The following is a 21,272-nucleotide window of genomic DNA, read 5'->3' as shown; positions in this document are numbered from 1 at the left end:
GATTCTCAATTCTCATTCATATTGTTCAATCATAAATTCCCCGTTGAATGAGAGGCTAGCAAAGTTTCCAATCTCAAGGGGAGAGGGAGGTGAGATCACTCAAAGAAGAGATTTTTGAAAAAAATTCCAAAATATGAGTACATAATTTTTTTTTCAGTTTAAATATTTTTTTTGAACTGTATTTTTGTTTAAAATGTTTTTTCAAACCCACGCACGTCACTTTAATATTTTTTGGAATTGAATTTTAACCATTTTTGGAGTGGAGTACTGGTGAAGGGGTTTAAAGGGGTCGGATGAAAAAAAAAAAATGAGTCAATTCATAATCAGCACCTTCGGATTTGTAACAATCGATAAATGTTAAATTTTGATATTTTCTTCCCCCTCCAAGAAGAAAAAATTGATAAAAAATAATTGTCAAGTGTTTAAAAAATGTCTTACCTAAAATCCTGTTTTTTTAATTTGAAATTTTTCAAATTTTCTCCAGTTTTTTACCTTAAAATTAAACTTTTAATTCGATTATTTGAAAAAAAAACACTGAATTAAATTTTAAAAAAATTGAATGAATTAAATTGAATAAAAATGAATATTGTAGTGAGCAAAATTGAATTTAACAAAAAGTTACCTATATTGAAATGAATTGAATTCGTAACCCAATCAAATGCAGGTTCAAAACTAAAATAAACATTAATTTATTTAATTAAAAATGAATTATAAGCTATTTTAGGACATAACAAAAAAAAATGATTGAAAATTGCGCCAAAAGTAAATTAATTTTCTAATTTAAATTCTCAAATTGAAATGAAATAACTTGAAATAGGTACCTATTTTAAAAATCAATTGTATGGAATTGCAGGGTGTCTACCAGGTCGCTATAGCGTTAAAAGTCGCGAAAAGGTCGCGATTTTCGCCAAAAATACCAAAAAGTCGCTATAAATTGTCTAAACTTCAAATTTTAAAAACTTTTCTTATTTTTAGTTAATGGCGATTTGGAATTTTTTTTTGGGGGGGGGGGAGGTACTTTTAACTGAAAAAAAGTCGCGAAAAGTCGCTATTTTTGAAAATTAAATTTTGGTAGACACCCTGAATTGAAATAATTGAAGAAACTATGTTTTTAAAGAAATCAATTAAAAATAAATTGAAATTAAATTGAACTGTAAATCTGAATGGAAAGTAATGAAATTGAATTTCAGCTAATCTAACAGGTAGTAAAAGTAGTGAAAAAGTAGTGATTTTAAAAAAGGGTAAAGAAAGTAGTGAAAATTATTTTTGATAAAATTGCCAATTTGTTTTTTTAAAAATAATTTTGATTAAAATTAAAAAACAATTAATTTTCTTCCAATTTCAATTTTTTTTGAAAATTTTCTTAAGGAAAATTTGATTTTGTTAATTTTTTTGCTTGTGGAGAAGGAAGGTCGAATATTTGGTTGAAAAATGTAGTGATTTTTTCAACAAAAAAAGAATCATTAGGTAGATACCATAAGTTAATAATTGAAAGAACGAAATTAAGATAGATCACCCTAAATCCACATTGAAATCAGTGTTTAGTTAAATTAAAATAATTTAAAAATGAAAATAAGATTTTATTATTAATCTACGGTGCTTTGAAATTCAAAATCACCCTGCTAGAGTCTTGAAAATTTCAGAAGGACCCCTCCTTCTCCAAAAAAACATACTCATGTCGAAAATGTCAAAAAATTGCTCTCAATTTCTATCGTTTCCGGAATGTTATCAGATGGAAAAAAATTTGATGAATCTTTGATTTTCACATTTCGTGAGAGACATTTCGAGTTATATCTATCTACAGTAGATTTTTAAAATATCAAGTTTGACTTTTAAAAACTTGAAAAAAAAGAATAAATTACTGAAATTATGCCGAACATTCAATTTTTTGAGAAAAACTGCTTCTCTGATTTTTTAAGGACTTAAAAAAATCCTTTCTGGTTTCTATCGATGAAATTTCATAATCAACTTTAAATCAATAAAAATTGTATCTACACAACCCATGATTTAAAACGTTCCTTACAAAGTAGACTAAACACCTATTTTATATTTCGCAGGTTTCTTGGGACAACATCACCGAAGTGGATCTGAATAATCTATCTGGAAGACTGTTTCATTCATTGGTGCTGAAGAAACGCGACCAACCGTACCAAATCTTGTACGATTTGACTGTAATGCCGAATGTAACGTTGACCATTGACCCCGGAGTAACAATCGAATTCGGTCCCAAAGTAGGATTACTCGTATTAGGTACGCTGATCGCTAAAGGTAAACCGGACGATGTTATTAGGATGATACCATTTAGACGAGATTTATACCACAGCGAAGAATGGAAAAACACCACTGTTGCTAAAAGGTAATATCTTGTTTGAGCTATTTTCGGGTATTTCGATGTGAAATTGTACTTTGAGCTAATTCCGATACTTTTTTCTCTCTTTGTAGTAAAGTTCGTTTGTGCGCCGATAACGTCTGCACCGGTCCCAAAAGCGGTAAACGAGTCAAAGAAGGATTTTTGGAGTACTTTAACAGCACCACGTCTCAATGGGTTCCTATTTGCGATGAAACTTTCGTCGAACAGAATGCCAGAGTTGTTTGCCGGCAGCTGGGCTTGGATAGTTTGAACGTATGGGTATCCAAAGGACGTAGATACGAATTTTTACCAAATGCGTTGACCAGAATTTGGTCGTGGCCGGAGCAGTTGCAATGTTCAGGTGAGAAAATTTACTCTCGAATTTATGTTGAAATAGAAAATTATACGAAAGCAAGATTGTGATTTTTGTTTTCGATTTCGTCTTTTGACTCAATTTGTTCACGTTTTTGATTCACAGGCGAAGAAGAAACATTAGACGAATGCCCACTACGATTGAACGAATTACCTCACGTCAAGAGATACACTTGTCAATGGGATAGTTCGTTCGTCTTCATACATTGCGGAGGAACCGATCGTACCGCTGAAATAGATTATTGGGGTGGCATCAGGTACCTACTCTTCCTGTTCACAATCGCAATATTTCCATCTTTGTTCAACGAACAAATTCAACTAATTGGTTAAATTTCAATTCGCAGATTCGCCAATAAAGAATTCGAATGGAATAACTACGGCCATGTTCACGATCCGGTTACTCACGATGATTTCCAACAACCTGAATCTGTTTTAGAGCACGTCGAAGTGATCGGCGCCGGAATGCTGCACTATCATAAATCTCCGGCTATATTAGCTGTGGTGAAATCACCTCTCATATCCTATGTTAATGTTACCCAAAGCGCATCTCATGGAATTAATCTAGTCTCACCCGAACATAATGTTAAACTTTTGCATAACAAGTACGTAAACCATTTCTGGAATTTTACCCTCTAAAAGAATGAGAATTTTAACGTGATGTTGTAATTTAATTTACAGAGTGGAAAGCTGTCTCGATACTGGAATCTCAATAGCGTCCTTGACCGGTGAAGGACGTGAAACGTCGGAGAGTTCGTTCGTACCTGCCGAAAGAGTAGATCTGCCTTATAATGTGTTCAGTATGTTAGATATGTGCGATCCTTTGAAGGAGATCGTACTTCAAGAACGTATCCTGCTCTATTATAAATACACCAATAGTCCGGTATCCTGTATTAAGATATTCCACAGCGCGTATCCAATGAAAACTTTCGGATTCAGGTAATGAAATTATTCCCTTTATCGATTATTTTCTGTATTTACCTATGTTCGTTTAATTAATCGATCTCGTTTGTTTTGGTAGATTTTTACAATTGAACTTATTCAACGAAACCGATACTCTCTCATTGTACGATGGCAGCATCTACAACGTATCGTCTCCTATCATCGCTACCGTCTCGTCTAAGAATAGAATCAAGAAACAATTCATAACTACGAAATGGCCCAGCATGAGTGTGAAAATGATGGTATCGGGAGCATCCCACTATCACGGATTTATCGCAGAAATTGTCACATTACCTATATCTGCGATTACTTTCAGTGAGTTGTTCAATTTACCGAAAGAAACGTTTCGATTGTCGGCAGCTGTATTGATTGATGGATATTCTATTTTTTTTTTTTTTTTTTTTTTCAGATCGAGATATTCTGCACAACGTGTCATCTTCGATATTGAAAAATAATTGGGGAGGAGCGTTGTACTATGTGAGTGCTGGCGAAGTGAATCCTCGATTCACGATGGAAAAGAATCAAATCACCGGTAACTGCGTCAGATTATACGGTAATTTTACCACTTGCGAATCGGCTGTGACGATGGATCTGCAGAATACTCAAAACGTGTATTTTAGAGTGAGTGGAATTGCTTTTTTATACTGAACATACATATGTTCAAGAAATTTGATTAGTTATAAAAATATTGTGATTTGTCGTGCTGTTGTAGAACAACCTGATTTCCGGAAACATCGGAGGATTGTGGATTAAAGCGGATTCAGAAGGATCGGCTACATCGGTTAAAGCAATCATCCATAACAATCTGTTCTCCAGTAATAAACGCAAGTCCACTTTGAAAATCGAAGGCAGAAGGAGTAGTCCGTATCAAAATGTCGTTCTGTATCGCAATTATTTCGCAATCAACTATTCCCCGTTTGAAAACGTGATCGTGCTGAATCAGGTAGGATTTCGTTGCATTTATCTATTACGGTATGTTACGAATTGCCTTACTCTTCTCCCCTCCCCCCCCCCCTCATGAAAGTACCACCGAATCCTCCAAATCCGAAGTTCTCCCTTTTTATGCACATCGCCCGAGACAATGTTAAGTTTTCGACAAAAATGTGATTTTTTCAAGAGTCGAATTCGAGCAAATGAGTCGTGAATGGGTTCCAGGGGGGGTTTTCAGGGTCGAAGAATTCATTGCGATAATTGGTAGCCTGCTAGAGTTTGATTGGAAGCCTGTAGGGCGGTTTTGCACAATGAAAAGTACCAAAAACCACACTTATGCGCATCGCCCGTGAAAATGAACGTCATATTCGAAATCAGCGACCCAAAATTAGTCCATACCCGTTGCTTCCCGCGTACAAAGTCCAGGTTCGCGCGGCCACTTCAAAAATTGCAAATTGGAATTTGAAAATGGCGCACATAGGGTCTTTTTGGGACGACGAATTCAATGCCGCAAACCACAGCTCATGAAACCTCTTTGTTCTCCCGGAAACTGGCTTTGAACTCACTGAAAAGATGAAATTTTGAGTTTCTGACAGAAATGTGATTTTTTCAAGAATCCAATTCGAGCAAATGAGTCGTGAATGGGTTCCAGGGGGGTTTTCGGGGTCGAGGAATTCATTGCGATGATCGGTGGCCTGCTGCAGTTCGATTGGAAGCCTGTGGGGCGGTTTTGCACTATGAAAAGTACCAAAAATGCCACTTTTGCGCATCTCCCAAGAAAATGAAGGTCATATTCGAAATCAGCGACCCAAAATTAGTCCCAAATCGTCTTTGTTGCGGACAAATCGCTCACTTTTCTCCATACTTGTTGATTCCACCATTGCCCACTAGGGGGTGGGCGGAAGGGGCCAAAAAACCACTGGAGGAAATGTCGCCCAAACGAGCTGAAAATTTGGGCCCGGGGGTTTTTTGGGACGGCGAATTCAATGCCGCAAACCGCAGCTCATGAAACCTCTTCGTTCTCCCGGAAACTGGGTTTGAATTCGCTGGAAAGACGAAATTCAAAGTTTTTGGCAAAAATGTGATTTTTTCAAGAATCGAATTCCCGCAAATGAGTCGTGAGTGGGTTCCAGGGGGGGTTTTCGGGGTCGAGGAATTCATTGCGATCATCGGTAGCCAGCTACAGTTTGATTGGAAGCCTGTGGGGCGGTTTTGCACAATGAAAAGTACCAAAAATCCCACTTATGCACATCGTCGGTGAAAATGAACGTCATATTTGAAATCAGCGACACAAAATTAGTCCAAAACCGTTGCTTCCTGCGTGCAAGGTCCAGGTTCGCGCGGCCCCTTCGAAATTGCAAATTGGAAGGTCTTTACCTTGCAGTGTGCAGAAATGAAGGGTCCGCGCGAGTTTGCGAATTGGAATTTGAAAATGGTGTACCTGGGGGTTTTTTGGGACGGCGAATTCAATGCCGCAAACCGCAGCTCTTGAAACCGCTTTGTTCTCCTGCAAACTGTGTTTGAAGTCGCCAGAAAGATGAAATTTCAAATTTTTTGACAAAAATGTGATTTTTTCAAGGACAAGAATGGTTTCCAGGGGGTTTTCGGGGTCGAGGAATTCATTGCGATGATCGGTGGCCTGCTGCAGTTCGATTGGAAGCCTGTGGGGCGGTTTTGCACTATGAAAAGTACCAAAAATGCCACATTTGCGCATCTCCCAAGAAAATGAAGGTCATATTCGAAATCAGCGACCCAAAATTAGTCCCAAATCGTCTTTGTTGCGGACAAATCGCTCACTTTTCTCCATACTTGTTGATTCCACCATTGCCCACTAGGGGGTGGGCAGAAGGGGCCAAAAAACCACTGGAGGAAATGTCGCCCAAACGAGCTGAAAATTTGGGCCCGGGGGTTTTTTGGGACGGCGAATTCAATGCCGCAAACCGCAGCTCATGAAACCTCTTCGTTCTCCTGGAAACTGGGTTTGAATTCGCTGGAAAGACAAAATTCAAAGTTTTTGGCAAAAATGTGATTTTTTCAAGTATCGAATTCCCGCAAATGAGTCGTGAGTGGGTTCCAGGGGGGTTTTCGGGGTCGAGGAATTCATTGCGATCATCGGTAGCCAGCTACAGTTTGATTGGAAGCCTGTGGGGCGGTTTCGCACAATGAAAAGTACCAAAAATCCCACTTATGCACATCGTCGGTGAAAATGAACGTCATATTTGAAATCAGCGACCCAAAATCAGTCCAAAACCGTTGCTTCCTGCGTGCAAGGTCCAGGTTCGCGCGGCCCCTTCGAAATTGCAAATTGGAAGGTCTTTACCTTGCAGTGTGCAGAAATGAAGGGTCCGCGCGAGTTTGCGAATTGGAATTTGAAAATGGTGTACCTGGGGGTTTTTTGGGACGGCGAATTCAATGCCGCAAACCGCAGCTCTTGAAACCGCTTTGTTCTCCTGCAAACTGTGTTTGAATTCGCCAGAAAGATGAAATTTCAAATTTTTTGACAAAAATGTGATTTTTTCAAGGACAAGAATGGTTTCCAGGGGGTTTTCGGGGTCGAGGAATTCATTGCGATGATCGGTGGCCTGCTGCAGTTCGATTGGAAGCCTGTGGGGCGGTTTTGCACAATGAAAAGTACCAAAAATCCCACTTATGCACATCGTCGGTGAAAATGAACGTCATATTTGAAATCAGCGACCCAAAATTAGTCCAAAACCGTTGCTTCCTGCGTGCAAGGTCCAGGTTCGCGCGGCCCCTTCGAAATTGCGAATTGGAAGGTCTTTACCTTGCAGTGTGCAGAAACGAAGGGTCCGCGCGAGTTTGCGAATTGGAATTTGAAAATGGTGTACCTGGGGGTTTTTTGGGACGGCGAATTCAATGCCGCAAACCGCAGCTCTTGAAACCGCTTTGTTCTCCTGCAAACTGTGTTTGAAGTCGCCAGAAAGATGAAATTTCAAATTTTTTGACAAAAATGTGATTTTTTCAAGGACAAGAATGGTTTCCAGGGGGTTTTCGGGGTCGAGGAATTCATTGCGATGATCGGTGGCCTGCTGCAGTTCGATTGGAAGCCTGTGGGGCGGTTTCGCACTATGAAAAGTACCAAAAATGCCACTTTTGCGCATCTCCCAAGAAAATGAAGGTCATATTCGAAATCAGCGACCCAAAATTAGTCCCGAATCGTCTTTGTTGCGGACAAATCGCTCACTTTTCTCCATACTTGTTGATTCCACCATTGCCCACTAGCGGGTGGGCAGAAGGGGCCAAAAAACCACTGGAGAAAATGTCGCCCAAACGAGCTGAAAATTTGGGCCCGGGGGTTTTTTGGGACGGCGAATTCAATGCCGCAAATCGCAGCTCATGAAACCTCTTCGTTCTCCTGGAAACTGGGTTTGAATTCGCTGGAAAGACGAAATTCAAAGTTTTTGGCAAAAATGTGATTTTTTCAAGAATCGAATTCCCGCAAATGAGTCGTGAGTGGGTTCCAGGGGGGGTTTTCGGGGTCGAGGAATTCATTGCGATCATCGGTAGCCAGCTACAGTTTGATTGGAAGCCTGTGGGGCGGTTTTGCACAATGAAAAGTACCAAAAATCCCACTTATGCACATCGTCGGTGAAAATGAACGTCATATTTGAAATCAGCGACACAAAATTAGTCCAAAACCGTTGCTTCCTGCGTGCAAGGTCCAGGTTCGCGCGGCCCCTTCGAAATTGCAAATTGGAAGGTCTTTACCTTGCAGTGTGCAGAAATGAAGGGTCCGCGCGAGTTTGCGAATTGGAATTTGAAAATGGTGTACCTGGGGGTTTTTTGGGACGGCGAATTCAATGCCGCAAACCGCAGCTCTTGAAACCGCTTTGTTCTCCTGCAAACTGTGTTTGAAGTCGCCAGAAAGATGAAATTTCAAATTTTTTGACAAAAATGTGATTTTTTCAAGGACAAGAATGGTTTCCAGGGGGTTTTCGGGGTCGAGGAATTCATTGCGATGATCGGTGGCCTGCTGCAGTTCGATTGGAAGCCTGTGGGGCGGTTTTGCACTATGAAAAGTACCAAAAATGCCACTTTTGCGCATCTCCCAAGAAAATGAAGGTCATATTCGAAATCAGCGACCCAAAATTAGTCCCAAATCGTCTTTGTTGCGGACAAATCGCTCACTTTTCTCCATACTTGTTGATTCCACCATTGCCCACTAGGGGGTGGGCAGAAGGGGCCAAAAAACCACTGGAGGAAATGTCGCCCAAACGAGCTGAAAATTTGGGCCCGGGGGTTTTTTGGGACGGCGAATTCAATGCCGCAAACCGCAGCTCATGAAACCTCTTCGTTCTCCTGGAAACTGGGTTTGAATTCGCTGGAAAGACAAAATTCAAAGTTTTTGGCAAAAATGTGATTTTTTCAAGTATCGAATTCCCGCAAATGAGTCGTGAGTGGGTTCCAGGGGGGTTTTCGGGGTCGAGGAATTCATTGCGATCATCGGTAGCCAGCTACAGTTTGATTGGAAGCCTGTGGGGCGGTTTCGCACAATGAAAAGTACCAAAAATCCCACTTATGCACATCGTCGGTGAAAATGTACGTCATATTTGAAATCAGCGACCCAAAATCAGTCCAAAACCGTTGCTTCCTGCGTGCAAGGTCCAGGTTCGCGCGGCCCCTTCGAAATTGCAAATTGGAAGGTCTTTACCTTGCAGTGTGCAGAAATGAAGGGTCCGCGCGAGTTTGCGAATTGGAATTTGAAAATGGTGTACCTGGGGGTTTTTTGGGACGGCGAATTCAATGCCGCAAACCGCAGCTCTTGAAACCGCTTTGTTCTCCTGCAAACTGTGTTTGAATTCGGCAGAAAGATGAAATTTCAAATTTTTTGACAAAAATGTGATTTTTTCAAGGACAAGAATGGTTTCCAGGGGGTTTTCGGGGTCGAGGAATTCATTGCGATGATCGGTGGCCTGCTGCAGTTCGATTGGAAGCCTGTGGGGCGGTTTTGCACAGGGATGGAAGAGCCTTGAATTCAGGGCTCCCGCTCTTGGCTCTGGCTCAGCTCCCCATTAAGTTTTAGCTCTGGCTCGCTCTTGGCTCTTCACTCTTTTTCTTTACATGTGCTCTTTGGCTCCTTGCTCGCTCCTCAATTCTTTCCAACTCCGCTCTTTGACTCTCAGCTCCCTCTTCCAATTTCTTGGCTCCCACTGCAGCTCCTGCTCTGGCTCTTGGCTCTTTAAATTAGAACTTAAAATTCGTGAAAAATGATGAAAAAAATGAAAATATACTGCATTTATTTTCATTTTATTTCTCAATGAGATAACAAACGTAGAAATTATTCATTTTCTTCACAAATGTGAGTTGAAAGTTGAATTTTCAATAAAATTGTGCGCATTTTTCCACTTTTTTTTCTACTTTTAGGGAGCCAAAGAGCCTGAAAAATTTTGTGGGCTCCCACTCGGCTCTGGCTCTTTCCAGGTTAAAGACTCCTTATGTTGATGGCTCTCTTGAGTAAAATAAGGAGCTCTTTTGCAAGAGAGCTCTTGATATTTTTCTGCACTTTCATTTACTTGGCTCTTGGCTCTGGCTCTAGCTCCTCAAAAAATCCGGCTCTTTCAGACTCTGGCTCCGGCTCGCTCCCGGCTCTTCCATCCCTGGTTTTGCACTATGAAAAGTACCAAAAATGCCACTTATGCACATCGTCGGTGAAAATGAACGTCATATTTGAAATCAGCGACCCAAAATTAGTCCAAAACCGTTGCTTCCTGCGTGCAAGGTCCAGGTTCGCGCGGCCCCTTCGAAATTGCAAATTGGAAGGTCTTTACCTTGCAGTGTGCAGAAATGAAGGGTCCGCGCGAGTTTGCGAATTGGAATTTGAAAATGGTGTACCTGGGGGTTTTTTGGGACGGCGAATTCAATGCCGCAAACCGCAGCTCTTGAAACCGCTTTGTTCTCCTGCAAACTGTGTTTGAAGTCGCCAGAAAGATGAAATTTCAAATTTTTTGACAAAAATGTGATTTTTTCAAGGACAAGAATGGTTTCCAGGGGGTTTTCGGGGTCGAGGAATTCATTGCGATGATCGGTGGCCTGCTGCAGTTCGATTGGAAGCCTGTGGGGCGGTTTTGCACAATGAAAAGTACCAAAAATCCCACTTTTGCGCATCTCCCAAGAAAATGAAGGTCATATTCGAAATCAGCGACCCAAAATTAGTCCCAAAACGTCTTTGTTGCGGACAAATCGCCCACTTTTCTCCATACTTGTTGATTCCACCATTGCCCACTAGGGGGTGGGCAGAAGGGGCCAAAAAACCACTGGAGGAAATGTCGCCCAAACGAGCTGAAAATTTGGGCCCGGGGGTTTTTTGGGACGGCGAATTCAATGCCGCAAACCGCAGCTCATGAAACCTCCTCGTTCTCCTGGAAACTGGGTTTGAATTCGCTGGAAAGACGAAATTCAAAGTTTTTGGCAAAAATGTGATTTTTTCAAGAATCGAATTCCCGCAAATGAGTCGTGAGTGGGTTCCAGGGGGGGTTTTCGGGGTCGAGGAATTCATTGCGATCATCGGTAGCCAGCTACAGTTTGATTGGAAGCCTGTGGGGCGGTTTTGCACAATGAAAAGTACCAAAAATCCCACTTATGCACATCGTCGGTGAAAATGAACGTCATATTTGAAATCAGCGACACAAAATTAGTCCAAAACCGTTGCTTCCTGCGTGCAAGGTCCAGGTTCGCGCGGCCCCTTCGAAATTGCAAATTGGAAGGTCTTTACCTTGCAGTGTGCAGAAATGAAGGGTCCGCGCGAGTTTGCGAATTGGAATTTGAAAATGGTGTACCTGGGGGTTTTTTGGGACGGCGAATTCAATGCCGCAAACCGCAGCTCTTGAAACCGCTTTGTTCTCCTGCAAACTGTGTTTGAAGTCGCCAGAAAGATGAAATTTCAAATTTTTTGACAAAAATGTGATTTTTTCAAGGACAAGAATGGTTTCCAGGGGGTTTTCGGGGTCGAGGAATTCATTGCGATGATCGGTGGCCTGCTGCAGTTCGATTGGAAGCCTGTGGGGCGGTTTTGCACTATGAAAAGTACCAAAAATGCCACTTTTGCGCATCTCCCAAGAAAATGAAGGTCATATTCGAAATCAGCGACCCAAAATTAGTCCCAAATCGTCTTTGTTGCGGACAAATCGCTCACTTTTCTCCATACTTGTTGATTCCACCATTGCCCACTAGGGGGTGGGCAGAAGGGGCCAAAAAACCACTGGAGGAAATGTCGCCCAAACGAGCTGAAAATTTGGGCCCGGGGGTTTTTTGGGACGGCGAATTCAATGCCGCAAACCGCAGCTCATGAAACCTCTTCGTTCTCCTGGAAACTGGGTTTGAATTCGCTGGAAAGACAAAATTCAAAGTTTTTGGCAAAAATGTGATTTTTTCAAGTATCGAATTCCCGCAAATGAGTCGTGAGTGGGTTCCAGGGGGGTTTTCGGGGTCGAGGAATTCATTGCGATCATCGGTAGCCAGCTACAGTTTGATTGGAAGCCTGTGGGGCGGTTTCGCACAATGAAAAGTACCAAAAATCCCACTTATGCACATCGTCGGTGAAAATGTACGTCATATTTGAAATCAGCGACCCAAAATCAGTCCAAAACCGTTGCTTCCTGCGTGCAAGGTCCAGGTTCGCGCGGCCCCTTCGAAATTGCAAATTGGAAGGTCTTTACCTTGCAGTGTGCAGAAATGAAGGGTCCGCGCGAGTTTGCGAATTGGAATTTGAAAATGGTGTACCTGGGGGTTTTTTGGGACGGCGAATTCAATGCCGCAAACCGCAGCTCTTGAAACCGCTTTGTTCTCCTGCAAACTGTGTTTGAATTCGGCAGAAAGATGAAATTTCAAATTTTTTGACAAAAATGTGATTTTTTCAAGGACAAGAATGGTTTCCAGGGGGTTTTCGGGGTCGAGGAATTCATTGCGATGATCGGTGGCCTGCTGCAGTTCGATTGGAAGCCTGTGGGGCGGTTTTGCACAATGAAAAGTACCAAAAATCCCACTTATGCACATCGTCGGTGAAAATGAACGTCATATTTGAAATCAGCGACCCAAAATTAGTCCAAAACCGTTGCTTCCTGCGTGCAAGGTCCAGGTTCGCGCGGCCCCTTCGAAATTGCGAATTGGAAGGTCTTTACCTTGCAGTGTGCAGAAATGAAGGGTCCGCGCGAGTTTGCGAATTGGAATTTGAAAATGGTGTACGTGTGGGGTTTTTTGGGACGGCGAATTCAATGCCGCAAACCGCAGCTCTTGAAACCGCTTTGTTCTCCTGCAAACTGTGTTTGAAGTCGCCAGAAAGATGAAATTTCAAATTTTTTGACAAAAATGTGATTTTTTCAAGGACAAGAATGGTTTCCAGGGGGTTTTCGGGGTCGAGGAATTCATTGCGATGATCGGTGGCCTGCTGCAGTTCGATTGGAAGCCTGTGGGGCGGTTTTGCACAATGAAAAGTACCAAAAATCCCACTTTTGCGCATCTCCCAAGAAAATGAAGGTCATATTCGAAATCAGCGACCCAAAATTAGTCCCAAATCGTCTTTGTTGCGGACAAATCGCTCACTCTTCTCCATACTTGTTGATTCCACCATTGCCCACTAGGGGGTGGGCAGAAGGGGCCAAAAAACCACTGGAGAAAATGTCGCCCAAACGAGCTGAAAATTTGGGCCCGGGGGTTTTTTGGGACGGCGAATTCAATGCCGCAAATCGCAGCTCATGAAACCTCTTCGTTCTCCTGGAAACTGGGTTTGAATTCGCTGGAAAGACGAAATTCAAAGTTTTTGGCAAAAATGTGATTTTTTCAAGAATCGAATTCCCGCAAATGAGTCGTGAGTGGGTTCCAGGGGGGGTTTTCGGGGTCGAGGAATTCATTGCGATCATCGGTAGCCAGCTACAGTTTGATTGGAAGCCTGTGGGGCGGTTTTGCACAATGAAAAGTACCAAAAATGCCACTTTTGCGCATCTCCCAAGAAAATGAAGGTCATATTCGAAATCAGCGACCCAAAATTAGTCCCAAATCGTCTTTGTTGCGGACAAATCGCTCACTTTTCTCCATACTTGTTGATTCCACCATTGCCCACTAGGGGGTGGGCAGAAGGGGCCAAAAAACCACTGGAGGAAATGTCGCCCAAACGAGCTGAAAATTTGGGCCCGGGGGTTTTTTGGGACGGCGAATTCAATGCCGCAAACCGCAGCTCATGAAACCTCTTCGTTCTCCTGGAAACTGGGTTTGAATTCGCTGGAAAGACGAAATTCAAAGTTTTTGGCAAAAATGTGATTTTTTCAAGAATCGAATTCCCGCAAATGAGTCGTGAGTGGGTTCCAGGGGGGGTTTTCGGGGTCGAGGAATTCATTGCGATCATCGGTAGCCAGCTACAGTTTGATTGGAAGCCTGTGGGGCGGTTTTGCACAATGAAAAGTACCAAAAATCCCACTTATGCACATCGTCGGTGAATATGAACGTCATATTTGAAATCAGCGACTCAAAATTAGTCCAAAACCGTTGCTTCCTGCGTGCAAGGTCCAGGTTCGCGCGGCCCCTTCGAAATTGCAAATTGGAAGGTCTTTACCTTGCAGTGTGCAGAAATGAAGGGTCCGCGCGAGTTTGCGAATTGGAATTTGAAAATGGTGTACCTGGGGGTTTTTTGGGACGGCGAATTCAATGCCGCAAACCGCAGCTCTTGAAACCGCTTTGTTTTCCTGCAAACTGTGTTTGAAGTCGCCAGTAAGATGAAATTTCAAGTTTTTTGACAAAAATGTGATTTTTTCAAGGACAAGAATGGTTTCCAGGGGGTTTTCGGGGTCGAGGAATTCATTGCGATGATCGGTGGCCTGCTGCAGTTCGATTGGAAGCCTGTGGGGCGGTTTTGCACTATGAAAAGTACCAAAAATGCCACTTTTGCGCATCTCCCAAGAAAATGAAGGTCATATTCGAAATCAGCGACCCAAAATTAGTCCCAAATCGTCTTTGTTGCGGACAAATCGCTCACTTTTCTCCATACTTGTTGATTCCACCATTGCCCACTAGGGGGTGGGCAGAAGGGGCCAAAAAACCACTGGAGGAAATGTCGCCCAAACGAGCTGAAAATTTGGGCCCGGGGGTTTTTTGGGACGGCGAATTCAATGCCGCAAACCGCAGCTCATGAAACCTCTTCGTTCTCCTGGAAACTGGGTTTGAATTCGCTGGAAAGACGAAATTCAAAGTTTTTGGCAAAAATGTGATTTTTTCAAGAATCGAATTCCCGCAAATGAGTCGTGAGTGGGTTCCAGGGGGGGTTTTCGGGGTCGAGGAATTCATTGCGATCATCGGTAGCCAGCTACAGTTTGATTGGAAGCCTGTGGGGCGGTTTTGCACAATGAAAAGTACCAAAAATCCCACTTATGCACATCGTCGGTGAAAATGAACGTCATATTTGAAATCAGCGACCCAAAATTAGTCCAAAACCGTTGCTTCCTGCGTGCAAGGTCCAGGTTCGCGCGGCCCCTTCGAAATTGCAAATTGGAAGGTCTTTACCTTGCAGTGTGCAGAAATGAAGGGTCCGCGCGAGTTTGCGAATTGGAATTTGAAAATGGTGTACCTGGGGGTTTTTTGGGACGGCGAATTCAATGCCGCAAACCGCAGCTCATGAAACCGCTTCGTTCTCCTGGAAACTGGGTTTGAATTCGCTGGAAAGACGAAATTCAAAGTTTTTGGCAAAAATGTGATTTTTTCAAGAATCGAATTCCCGCAAATGAGTCGTGAGTGGGTTCCAGGGGGGGTTTTCGGGGTCGAGGAATTCATTGCGATCATCGGTAGCCAGCTACAGTTTGATTGGAAGCCTGTGGGGCGGTTTTGCACAATGAAAAGTACCAAAAATCCCACTTATGCACATCGTCGGTGAAAATGAACATCATATTTGAAATCAGCGACCCAAAATTAGTCCATAACCGTTGCTTCCTGCGTGATAGGTCCAGGTTCGCGCGGCCCCTTCGAAATTGCAAATTGGAAGGTCTTTACCTTGCAGTGTGCAGAAATGAAGGGTCCGCGCGAGTTTGCGAATTGGAATTTGAAAATGGTGTACCTTGGGGTTTTTTGGGACGGCGAATTCAATGCCGCAAACCGCAGCTCATGAAACCGCTTCGTTCTCCTGGAAACTGGGTTTGAATTCGCTGGAAAGACGAAATTCAAAGTTTTTGGCAAAAATGTGATTTTTTCAAGAATCGAATTCCCGCAAATGAGTCGTGAGTGGGTTCCAGGGGGGTTTTCGGGGTCGAGGAATTCATTGCGATGATCGGTGGCCTGCTGCAGTTCGATTGGAAGCCTGTGGGGCGGTTTTGCACTATGAAAAGTACCAAAAATGCCACTTTTGCGCATCTCCCAAGAAAATGAAGGTCATATTCGAAATCAGCGACCCAAAATTAGTCCCAAATCGTCTTTGTTGCGGACAAATCGCTCACTTTTCTCCATACTTGTTGATTCCACCATTGCCCACTAGGGGGTGGGCAGAAGGCGCCAAAAAACCACTGGAGGAAATGTCGCCCAAACGAGCTGAAAATTCGGGCCCGGGGGTTTTTTGGGACGGCGAATTCAATGCCGCAAACCGCAGCTCATGAAACCGCTTTGTTCTCCTGCAAACTGTGTTTGAAGTCGCCAGAAAGATGAAATTTCAAGTTTTTGACAAAAATGTGATTTTTTCAAGGACAAGAATGGTTGCCAGGGGGTTTTCGGGGTCGAGGAATTCATTGCGATGATCGGTGGCCTGCTGCAGTTTGATTGGAAGCCTGTGGGGCAGTTTTGCACTATGAAAAGTACCAAAAATGCCACTTTTGCGCATCTCCCAAGAAAATGAAGGTCATATTCGAAATCAGCGACCCAAAATTAGTCCCAAATCGTCTTTGTTGCGGACAAATCGCTCACTTTTCTCCATACTTGTTGATTCCACCATTGCCCACTAGGGGGTGGGCAGAAGGGGCCAAAAAACCACTGGAGGAAATGTCGCCCAAACGAGCTGAAAATTCGGGCCCGGGGGTTTTTTGGGACGGCGAATTCAATGCCGCAAACCGCAGCTCATGAAACCGCTTCGTTCTCCTGGAAACTGGGTTTGAATTCGCTGGAAAGACGAAATTCAAAGTTTTTGGCAAAAATGTGATTTTTTCAAGAATCGAATTCCCGCAAATGAGTCGTGAGTGGGTTCCAGGGGGGTTTTCGGGGTCGAGGAATTCATTGCGATCATCGGTAGCCAGCTACAGTTTGATTGGAAGCCTGTGGGGCGGTTTTGCACAATGAAAAGTACCAAAAATCCCACTTATGCACATCGTCGGTGAAAATGAACGTCATATTTGAAATCAGCGACCCAAAATTAGTCCAAAACCGTTGCTTCCTGCGTGCAAGGTCCAGGTTCGCGCGGCCCCTTCAAAATTGCAAATTGGAAGGTCTTTACCTTGCAGTGTGCAGAAATGAAGGGTCCGCGCGAGTTTGCGAATTGGAATTTGAAAATGGTGTACCTGGGGTTTTTTTGGGACGGCGAATTCAATGCCGCAAACCGCAGCTCATGAAACCGCTTTGTTCTCCTGCAAACTGTGTTTGAAGTCGCCAGAAAGATGAAATTTCAAGTTTTTGACAAAAATGTGATTTTTTCAAGGACAAGAATGGTTGCCAGGGGGTTTTCGGGGTCGAGGAATTCATTGCGATGATCGGTGGCCTGCTGCAGTTTGATTGGAAGCCTGTGGGGCAGTTTTGCACTATGAAAAGTACCAAAAATGCCACTTTTGCGCATCTCCCAAGAAAATGAAGGTCATATTCGAAATCAGCGACCCAAAATTAGTCCCAAATCGTCTTTGTTGCGGACAAATCGCTCACTTTTCTCCATACTTGTTGATTCCACCATTGCCCACTAGGGGGTGGGCAGAAGGCGCCAAAAAACCACTGGAGGAAATGTCGCCCAAACGAGCTGAAAATTCGGGCCCGGGGGTTTTTTGGGACGGCGAATTCAATGCCGCAAACCGCAGCTCATGAAACCGCTTTGTTCTCCTGCAAACTGTGTTTGAAGTCGCCAGAAAGATGAAATTTCAAGTTTTTGACAAAAATGTGATTTTTTCAAGGACAAGAATGGTTGCCAGGGGGTTTTCGGGGTCGAGGAATTCATTGCGATGATCGGTGGCCTGCTGCAGTTTGATTGGAAGCCTGTGGGGCAGTTTTGCACTATGAAAAGTACCAAAAATGCCACTTTTGCGCATCTCCCAAGAAAATGAAGGTCATATTCGAAATCAGCGACCCAAAATTAGTCCCAAATCGTCTTTGTTGCGGACAAATCGCTCACTTTTCTCCATACTTGTTGATTCCACCATTGCCCACTAGGGGGTGGGCAGAAGGGGCCAAAAAACCACTGGAGGAAATGTCGCCCAAACGAGCTGAAAATTCGGGCCCGGGGGTTTTTTGGGACGGCGAATTCAATGCCGCAAACCGCAGCTCATGAAACCGCTTCGTTCTCCTGGAAACTGGGTTTGAATTCGCTGGAAAGACGAAATTCAAAGTTTTTGGCAAAAATGTGATTTTTTCAAGAATCGAATTCCCGCAAATGAGTCGTGAGTGGGTTCCAGGGGGGTTTTCGGGGTCGAGGAATTCATTGCGATCATCGGTAGCCAGCTACAGTTTGATTGGAAGCCTGTGGGGCGGTTTTGCACAATGAAAAGTACCAAAAATCCCACTTATGCACATCGTCGGTGAAAATGAACGTCATATTTGAAATCAGCGACCCAAAATTAGTCCAAAACCGTTGCTTCCTGCGTGCAAGGTCCAGGTTCGCGCGGCCCCTTCAAAATTGCAAATTGGAAGGTCTTTACCTTGCAGTGTGCAGAAATGAAGGGTCCGCGCGAGTTTGCGAATTGGAATTTGAAAATGGTGTACCTGGGGTTTTTTTGGGACGGCGAATTCAATGCCGCAAACCGCAGCTCATGAAACCGCTTTGTTCTCCTGCAAACTGTGTTTGAAGTCGCCAGAAAGATGAAATTTCAAGTTTTTGACAAAAATGTGATTTTTTCAAGGACAAGAATGGTTGCCAGGGGGTTTTCGGGGTCGAGGAATTCATTGCGATGATCGGTGGCCTGCTGCAGTTCGATTGGAAGCCTGTGGGGCGGTTTTGCACTATGAAAAGTACCAAAAATGCCACTTTTGCGCATCTCCCAAGAAAATGAAGGTCATATTCGAAATCAGCGACCCAAAATTAGTCCCAAATCGTCTTTGTTGCGGACAAATCGCTCACTTTTCTCCATACTTGTTGATTCCACCATTGCCCACTAGGGGGTGGGCAGAAGGGGCCAAAAAACCACTGGAGGAAATGTCGCCCAAACGAGCTGAAAATTTGGGCCCGGGGGTTTTTTGGGACGGCGAATTCAATGCCGCAAACCGCAGCTCATGAAACCGCTTCGTTCTCCTGGAAACTGGGTTTGAATTCGCTGGAAAGACGAAATTCAAAGTTTTTGGCAAAAATGTGATTTTTTCAAGAATCGAATTCCCGCAAATGAGTCGTGAGTGGGTTCCAGGGGGGGTTTTCGGGGTCGAGGAATTCATTGCGATCATCGGTAGCCAGCTACAGTTTGATTGGAAGCCTGTGGGGCGGTTTTGCACTATGAAAAGTACCAAAAATGCCACTTTTGCGCATCTCCCAAGAAAATGAAGGTCATATTCGAAATCAGCGACCCAAAGTTGCAAATTGGAATTTGAAAATAGTGCATCTAGTGGTTTTTTTGGGACGGTGAATTCGATGCCGCAAGCCGCAGCTCATGAAACCTCTCTGTTCTCGTGGGAACTTGCTTAGAATGCGCTCAAAGGCTGAAATTGTTTTTTTTTTTTTTTTTTTGCAAAAGTGTGAATTTTTCACAAATCGAGTTTGAGTAAATGAGTCACGATCTCGCTACTCTTGGCACCCCTCTTCAAATTGCAACCTGCCCCTTATGATTTATCATGTTTCCTTTTCTTCTTTGTCCAAGGCAATCGTTGAATTTTTTGCTGCGTTCTGTATCCATCAATATGTCATTACATGTTTCCCAAACATAATTTTTCCAGGTGATGTCTAATTTCACTCTGAATTACATTCAAAGTAACATTGGAAGCCATATCTTGGAGATATCTGGATTTGAACGAGTTCGTCAACCAACCCTGCAGACAACTTCTCACAACAGCTTTTACTGGTAAGACTTTTCTCAACTCAATTCTTCTTTTTTGTTTCGTAACTTATCATTTATTCAACATTTGTTTGTAGGAATTATGCGGTGGAACGAGATTCAAAAAGTACAGTCTTGGCTGGAACAGCTGGACAGAGTTATATCGATAATATATTCTCCAACCCGGATAATGATTTTGAAATGATCACAGTGAATTCTACAGTGTAAGTACCCAGTGCAGGGTATGATTTTGGTTTTGTTAATCATTTTGCTGTTGCTTTAGTATATTGATGGTGTTTGTGTTTTTTCCCATCTCTTATGTGTAGTTTGGATGTATGGAATACTCCTTTGGCTCCAGTCAATGCTCGGTACAATTATTGGGGATTTAATGAAACCTACGCTGTTGGAGGTCGTATACATGATCATCAAGATGACTTCAGATTACTAGAAGTGGATTTCCTACCATTCCACTTGACCAACGATACACTTCTGGATGTAAAATGCCCGCCGGCTTGGAATTTGGTTGGTGACACGTGTTACATGTATATTGGCGCTCCGATGACTTTCTACGAGGCTCGAGACTTTTGTTCGGTAAGTTACTGGATAAATACTGAATTCATTTCTTCTGCTGAGAATCTTGTATTGATGTATTTTTCACACGTGACACTTTTTTTCCAGTCTGTAAACGCTTCAATGCCTTACGTGATGGTCAGCTACCATACTCTGTATCAATTCCTGAAACACCAAGAAGAAAGATACATGTTTTTCGATGCGGTTTGGGTCCAGAACTTGAACAGAATCAATACATGTACAGCTTTTGTACGCAATACCATCGAAGAAGATGATTGTCAGCATTTGCATGCGTTCATTTGTGAGATGGGTAAGTTGTATAATATGAGATGTGTGTTGATATTGATGTTTTGCAGACTTTTAATTTGAGATTTTTCTGTATTTGCAGATCCTAAAGTAACACTGAATGTGCTGAGTTGGAGACACGATGTGCTCACTATTGCAGTCTTCAGTTCGATTGTGTTGGCATTTTTGCTGCTATCTTTGGTGGCTGTTTTGTGGTATTCTAAGTCGAAACATCGTCATACGGAAAGATTGCAGAGGAGGAATTCCATTCGGCAGTCTTTGAATTCGTTGAGATCAATATCGTCATCGCAAACAGCTTTTAATGATTTTTCATACAAGAGGAAAACGTTATCGGTAAGTGTTATTCTTGTATACCAGTAAACTGTTGGGGTATTCTATACTTCAAGCTAATTATCCATTTGCATCAATATTGTGTAAAGGGATTTTTTTATTTGGTTTTGATTTTGAGAACCAGTTGTACCAAGGTGGTTTATCCCGGGGGGGGGGGGGTAAAGAGTACACTTTGTTATGTCACCTGTCATAATTTATGGTTTCATTTAGGTTTTTTGCTAAATAAAAAAAATTGTATTTTGCAAAACTTGGTTAGTTTAATTTTCCTTTAAAATCATCAATTCTGAAAACAGCATTTTATTGATTTGATTTTTGGCTTTGTTTCTGGAGTTTCATGAATG

At 42.9% G+C, this 21,272-nt stretch overlaps 1 protein-coding gene across 1 annotated transcript in view; it reads left to right on the top strand.

Moving 5' to 3' along the window:
- Nucleotides 1-21,272, top strand: part of LOC135838426 (protein bark beetle-like) — a 69,364-nt gene that overhangs the window by 44,356 nt on the left and 3,736 nt on the right. Inside the window, exons 20-32 of the mRNA XM_065354061.1 lie at nt 2,058-2,356; nt 2,443-2,711; nt 2,829-2,979; nt 3,067-3,324; nt 3,401-3,658; nt 3,741-3,976; nt 4,071-4,282; nt 4,374-4,604; nt 19,628-19,752; nt 19,824-19,949; nt 20,052-20,316; nt 20,404-20,605; nt 20,684-20,934. Coding sequence (XP_065210133.1) covers nt 2,058-2,356; nt 2,443-2,711; nt 2,829-2,979; nt 3,067-3,324; nt 3,401-3,658; nt 3,741-3,976; nt 4,071-4,282; nt 4,374-4,604; nt 19,628-19,752; nt 19,824-19,949; nt 20,052-20,316; nt 20,404-20,605; nt 20,684-20,934 — 2,883 coding nt within the window. The remainder of the gene's footprint in view (nt 1-2,057; nt 2,357-2,442; nt 2,712-2,828; nt 2,980-3,066; nt 3,325-3,400; nt 3,659-3,740; nt 3,977-4,070; nt 4,283-4,373; nt 4,605-19,627; nt 19,753-19,823; nt 19,950-20,051; nt 20,317-20,403; nt 20,606-20,683; nt 20,935-21,272) is intronic.

Source organism: Planococcus citri, chromosome 3 (genome assembly GCF_950023065.1).
Source record: "Planococcus citri chromosome 3, ihPlaCitr1.1, whole genome shotgun sequence".
NCBI lineage: Eukaryota > Metazoa > Arthropoda > Insecta > Hemiptera > Pseudococcidae > Planococcus > Planococcus citri.
This window is presented reverse-complemented; position numbering and strand designations above follow the sequence as displayed.